Raw genomic sequence first — 7,028 nt, forward strand, 5'->3', positions numbered from 1 at the left:
GTTACAATCGAATTCTCTCACGAAAAATCTTGAACCATGATATCCTCATCCATGCATTCTTTGTCGTATCTTAATTAGATTTCGTTCTGCATTATACTTGAATTAGTTTATCCCACTTGGTTCACCAGCTATTTCAACACGATCTTACTCTTGAGTGGGTCACTACTCGAGGCAAACTCCACTGGATCCAAACTGAATCAGATCGATACGAAAACCCAGCCCAAAAAATCAATTATGTACCCAGACTCTCAATTATGAGTCGTATTAATAGTAAAATGTTTTCCAAAGACATTAGCAAAAATCATGTCCAGCAAGAAATCTTAAACATCAAATCAAATATGATAATTAAAAAAATTATTCAAAAAAATACATAAAAAACTAACTAAATTATGATTAACACCTACCGACCAATTTCAGAATTACTTAAGTACTGTGATTAACACCTACCGGCCAATTTCCGAATTACTACTATGACCCCTTCCTCTGAAAATCCAAAGCTTAACACTTAAAAAAAGCTACCTCGAGCTTCATATTGCTTACACAGTAAACAACACATGATTAGCTAATAACAATTTCATATATAAACAGCTGAATAATCTGCTTAAAACTTAAGCAAAATTTCTTAATAGTAGTATCAGTAATGAGCATCACATGACGGAATAAAAATGAATTAAAAGGGAACTTTGTTTCCAATTTCAAACAAGAACATTATGCCACTCCCTTTTCCCTTCTTTTAATCTTTACTAAATATAACCAAAAATAAACCCCAGTCACTTAACAATCATCTCAAATTCCAAATTAAACAAGTGTAAGAGGGTTCCTCAAGAAGGTAAATACATTCGTTTGAGAAGGGGGTTCCAGCTTTATTTCTACTTCAAACAATAAACAAAACATGCTTTTCTGTAACTCCAACGAATATGACATGATCAGAATTGGCAAAATTATTGCCAGTAATAATCTTTTTCATAATTTAAAATGAGGCGTGAAGGAAATTAGTTGACAACATCAAGAACCAACTTGCGGGACTTAAGAACAGACCATCGAAGACGGCGATAATATGCAGCTTGAAGTAATGCCAATGAAAGTACAAATATCCATTTGAATCCCATCTGCAAGTAGTAGCAGTGTGTAAGAAAATCATATATTTTTACTTCATTTGATCTGATAGAAGAAGGATAATAAGGAAAACAAACCAGTTTTCTCTCTTCCATTTCAGGTTCTGCAGCCCAAGACAAAAATGACACGACATCTTTCCCCATCTGTAACAGAAAAAGAAAAAAGTACAAAAATGTTGCTTTACTCTTCCTAAGTTGATAGATAATATTCAATATACTAAGATTTATTGAATGAAATCCTAAACAAAGAAAATTACCTGAGCTTCTGTGGCAGGGGTACCATCTTCATATTCAACAGCACCGTCATTAAGCATCTTAGGCATGGCAATGGCCCCACCAGGAAAATAAGGATTGTAATGCAATCCTTCTCTGATCTACATTACCATTTAAAAAATAACCATAAACAAAAGTTCATGAAAAGTATTGCCACACTGGAACAAGAATAAAAATTTGAGAGAGAATATTGAAGTTCATCACTCATCATTATGATCCATATGTAAACGCATTAACGATGAATGACAGCTGAAGTCACATATAAGTCTAAAGAGACATTAGTATTGTGTCTTCTAACATCTTTCGGAAAAAATTGTATTGAAAGATCATGTATGGTATCAAAAAGCTATTATGCATAACTCACCAGGTATGCATATTTTACTAATTATTATGCAAAGAAAACAAAAATTGGAAGAAAAAAATTTATCAAACACTGTTCTGAAATATTGTGTTGGAATAGTAGTGCTTCACCAAGGAAAAAGGAAAATGCACATTTCAATGTCACAACATATCTCAATTTTTTTGGTTCCAAACCACTCTCATCAGGTGGTGTAGCAAATTTCACTGGACAAATTCGGATTCTAAAGAATGCAAGTTGCTATAACGAGTATATTTAGATTAAAGAAAAGGTTTTGAAGAAGAATCTACCGAAACGCCAGCAGGGGGGTCACGGTAACCGGTTAGGAGGGCAAACACATAGTTCTGGCCATTGTGACGAGCCTGCAATTGCAAAGGGCAAAGTTTTTTTTTTAATGCATACAACAGAAAACCTAAGGAAGTCACTAGCAGGCAACTGACATTACTTTGGTAACAAGACTTAGATCTGGAGGATAGGCTCCTCCATTAGCAAACCTAGCAGCTGATTCATTTGCATATGGCTGAGGAAATCGGTCACTGAGTTTACCAGGGCGTGAAAACATCTCGCCCTCATCATTAGGGCCATCTTCCACCTCAATCTCAGCAGCCATGGCCTTTACCTCTTCTTCTGTGTAAGCAACACCAACCAAATCACGGTATGATATCAAAGACATGGAATGGCAGGAAGCACAGACTTGTGTATAAACTTGATGACCGCGACGAATCCTGTTCATAGAAAAGGTAAATGTGTCGAGATCTTAATTAGTTTTAATGTTTGTGTGAAATTCAGATTAAATATATGGAGGTATAGAGCAAACAAAAAAATCACCATATTACAAATACTGGCTCAGGAAAAAAAAAGGTCTAAAAGAAGAGAATGTATCTATCGCAGGATCTATAAATGCAACTATTTCTTTTAGAAAATCACATTCTGGCTTTTAATGCAAGTTTTTTTTAATAAAATAAAACAATACATCACAGATATTACACATAAACAACCAAGATTGAAACCACGTTACATCATGTCACCTCAAAAAAAACAAAATTTCAGAGCAAGAGGGGAATTTGTCCAAGGCTGAGAAAAAGTAAAATTAGGACAAGATGACAATTAAAGTGAATTAAAAGTGTCTATAGTTGACTTCAACAACTACTTATGATCACACATTAAATGCAACAGGGACTACTTTGAGTGTATGAATGTATTAACAAATGATATATGAACAACTCAGGTCCAACTTACGAAGCATGATCATATGAACTGAGGATGCCTTCATGAGGCCATGGATAGTGTGGAGATGCGAGGCCATGCTCAGCTTCATCGGCTGATGCTGTTGTTGCAAAACCCAAAAGACCTGAGACACCAGCTCCTACTAAAGCAAGGGCTCTTAAGGAGTTACTGCCAGTAGAGCCAGACGAACTCTGCAACAATTATACAACAGTGATTAGAAAAAGACATGATCAGCAACTTCTGAGGGACACAAATTGTTATAAAATCATCAAAAATCTATGCATGAACAATCATGTATTTCCAGTTCTACCATAACAGTCCAGAATACTTGTTTCAATATGACAATCAATGACTATAAGCCTGCAATGAATGAATTGAAAGATGGCACACATTAATCAGAATTGGAGCCAAGAACTCAGTAGTAGTCCTTCCTAAGAGGGAAGAGCTAAACTAAAGCTAGAGTTACCATGAATCTGTCTAAAGTTACCCTAAATGATGATTGATGAGAAGATCAAACATAACTGGAAGTCAGAGATTTGCCTTTACTAGGTATATAAGTTGGTTGCAAACTTGCAACAATTACTCTGAAAAGTTTTTATATTATGGGTGAAACATATGATGCCATTCTTGTTTATAGTGTTAAAACTTTCAAAGTAATATATAAATGAAATTTAAGCTCTTAAGATGTGACATTCATTTCTACAGGCTGCTAAATGAAGGGCATGCAACAATATCGTACTTCAATAAATTTAAGCACCAAACACGTGTGACCTATGCAAATGTACGGGTAGTCAGGTACTTTACTAGTTTTTGACATACAATTAAAACTTTCAGTTAAAGAGAGGATGAAAGAAAATGGGACAGTAGTATAGCGATTCATCCCAAAAAATCCACCTAAGTTTGGACATAAATACGGGTGAAAGGTATAACTCACCTTACTGAGTTGTTAAATAAGATCATGAGGTCTCAGAAAAAACTATATTAGTGGAAGAGAAACAAATGTAGCATCTATTTACAAGATAAATGAGACATACTGCTGCTGAAGATAATAAATCATTCAAAAAATTAATTGTTCAATGAGAACGTCAGTTCTAATAAATACTAGACTAGTGGAGGAAAAACAATTCAATATCTATTTAAAAGAATAAAAAAGACATCAAAAATTGTGCAAGCTACAAATGAGCTGAGCTCATGAACCCCAATATTAGACTATGGTAAAGATTCTTGCAAGCTATTAAAATTGTAATTGTTGTCATGATTGGATGGTAGATATAAAAGTAGGAAGGTATTGCTACGGCATCAAGTGATGTGGGCTGAGAATTACATCCTTGATAAGGAGCATTTGAGATTAAATTAGAACAAGAAAACCTCATGCCAAAGAAAAAGAGTGGAGTATGCCAAGTAGGACAACCAAGGGAATTATATACATATTGCGTAATTGGATGGACAGATAGGAAAAAAATTACAGTGTTATTTTTCTCATAGAACCAATCCCATTAGATGATAGAACCAAATGACAGAGAGCCTTTTGATTATTTGCAATAGTGTTGTGTAATTTTTTGAATTTATCTTTTATTGTCTATAGTCAAAGGCTTAATTAGTAAGACTTCCCTCAACTGCTACGAACATATTAGTGTCAACTAAACTTTTGTGTGATTTAAATACTTCTAATGTACAATAATGAATTAGTAACGCAAGGGAGCTTATTAAATATATGACTGTTAGATGAGGGGAACCTGGAAACTCTGGCAAAATTAGTAGTAACGGTTTGATGATATAGCATATCTTTTTCAAAAGTATTGTGACATTAACCTAAGAATATGTTTGTGAGATGGTTTTTGGAGGGGAGGGCTACGCCTATATTTTGATATGTATTTGATATTTAAAAAAACATAATATTAGATGCTAATGTATTGTGTTGTTTTTTGTCTAATCTTGTAAATTTTCAAATATATATCAAACTATAGACGTAGCCCTCCAAAGCACTCCCCTCCAAAGACCAACTTGCAAAAAGACCCAGCAGTTTCACTAATAAATTGGATTTGGAATATATAACATTGTTCGAACAAGCATTATAAGCAAAGGTGAATCACAAAGGAACAGCTATATGAAACATCTTCCTGAAAATACAACTTTCAATTTCCCTCGCATATGTATAAAAAAAACCATTTCCCCCTCCCTCAAAGTCTAGCTAAGTGTCTTGATTTTATGTCCTATAAGAAAAGGTCAGAAACATAAACACTCTCACAAGTATAAAATTATCAAGAGAAGATCAAGTGCTTACCAGAGAATGAGATTGGAGTTTCCTCCTCAATAATTGTTGAATAACACCTCCAGCCATCTCAGTTCAGACTGTGGATTGTTCATATAAAAAAGATTAAAGATAAGTACAAAAATAGATCTGGCATAATATCATAGATAAAGATCATGAGATAAATAATGCATTGGACAATGATAAAGACAGCATCACACAATAAGAGATGACTTTTATCAGCCCATACAACAACTGAAATCATTAAAAACTTAACATCAACACCTCTCATCCAAGAGCTGTTTAGATCCTCAAGCACGGCAGCATCAAATATTGCATCAAACTATTTGACTAAAATACACTTTTGATCCCCTCATATTATTCTTTTAATTTCAGTTATATTTTATTTTTGTTTCAAACTAGTTTTAACTACAACTATTCTTTTCTGTAAACTGTGATCATTGAGGTTACATAAAAATGACCATTGTCTTTTTTATTACAAGTATTCTACATATGTATATAACTTTTTTCACAAAAAAAAAAGCTTGCAACATATCTAGACTTTATTGTATCCTTTATTTAAAAAAGAATTTGTATCCATGTATCTGTATCACACTAATACTTGTACTACGTATCCAGGCTTCATAGAATTGGATATCACCTAAATAATTTAAATCAACACATGTCCTGAATACAGAATAAAAACTATGCATTCATTGCTAAAGTAGCTATCAAATAATCATGTAAAGATCTAATATTTTTTAAAGCTTGGTATCCAGCCTTATGACCAACTAATCCAAAGAAATCAATCCGTCCACTTGCAGGAGGGGCGCACTTGCAGGGACCGTTTAAAGCCAGAGTAAAGCTTATATGGACTGCCCAACATAGGAATAAGCGGAATTCGAACCTAAGACCTTGAGAGGAGCACCCTCTCATAACCCAAACCTTCGCCAACATGCCAACCCCGGGGTTATGTAAAGATCTAATCTAAACTCCAAAATAAAACATACTTATCAAGTCTACTCCAAATCTTAAACAACTTTTTCTCAATACAAAAAAAAACGAATTAAGCAAAACAAAAACCAAAAACCTAAGGATTCGCATAATTCATAAACTACCTTTACAAATACACTGATTTACTCAAAAACTTAACACACAGTAAACAACAATACCGCTACAGATAAAGATTTCGAGTTTAATTCAGTGACAAGTACAACACAATTTCAATCGCAACTGTGCAAAATTAGGGCACAAAAGTGAAACAATACGAAATTAAAACTGGAATTAGGTAAACAAAGATGAGAAATGAAATTTTAGAGCTCAAAAGTGTGGGATAGATCCAAGTCAAAATGATGAGTGAGATTTTTAGAGAGAGACTTACAAAAATGGAAGAGCGATTGGGAAGTGAGGATCGAATCGAATGGAGAAGAAGCAGCAGAGAGAGAAAGAGGCTGCTGATTGAAGAAGAGTCAAGAGGGAGGTGTTTGGGGACCCAATCAGCTTAACGATAGTAGCGTTCTAGCCACCAGATTTTTTATGGGCTTTTGGGCCTTGCTTGTGAGCTTTTAGAACCTACTTTTCGCACACACCCTTGTCATTGAAAACATTTCATAATTGCAGCCAACATTTTTTAAAACTCCAAAATATCATTTATAATATCATTTATGTGTTAGAAGATGCACCTTCGTATGCATCAAAAATCACATCAATCTGCGCCTTTTTTAGATCCATCTCATTTCATAAAAAATGGTTTGAAAATGCATCTCTATATGGTATTTTGGTGTAAACGAAGATGCATCTCTAA

At 34.1% G+C, this 7,028-nt stretch overlaps 1 protein-coding gene across 1 annotated transcript; it reads right to left on the reverse strand.

Annotated features, from left to right (window-relative positions):
• Window positions 1–652: 652 nt before the first annotated feature.
• Window positions 653–6,767, reverse strand: LOC127124020 (cytochrome c1-2, heme protein, mitochondrial). The gene is made up of 8 exons (XM_051054128.1): window positions 6,606–6,767; window positions 5,258–5,325; window positions 2,986–3,164; window positions 2,192–2,471; window positions 2,037–2,108; window positions 1,373–1,489; window positions 1,194–1,259; window positions 653–1,109 (listed from the first exon to the last, which is right to left on the reverse strand). The coding sequence occupies exons 2-8, from the start codon at window positions 5,312–5,314 to the stop codon at window positions 993–995; spliced, it is 888 nt and encodes a 295-aa protein (XP_050910085.1). The 5' UTR covers window positions 5,315–5,325; window positions 6,606–6,767; the 3' UTR covers window positions 653–992.
• Between the last annotated feature and the right edge of the window lie 261 nt (window positions 6,768–7,028).

The sequence above is a fragment of the Lathyrus oleraceus genome, chromosome 1 (assembly GCF_024323335.1).
Source record: "Lathyrus oleraceus cultivar Zhongwan6 chromosome 1, CAAS_Psat_ZW6_1.0, whole genome shotgun sequence".
In the NCBI taxonomy this organism is placed as follows: Eukaryota; Viridiplantae; Streptophyta; class Magnoliopsida; order Fabales; family Fabaceae; genus Lathyrus; species Lathyrus oleraceus.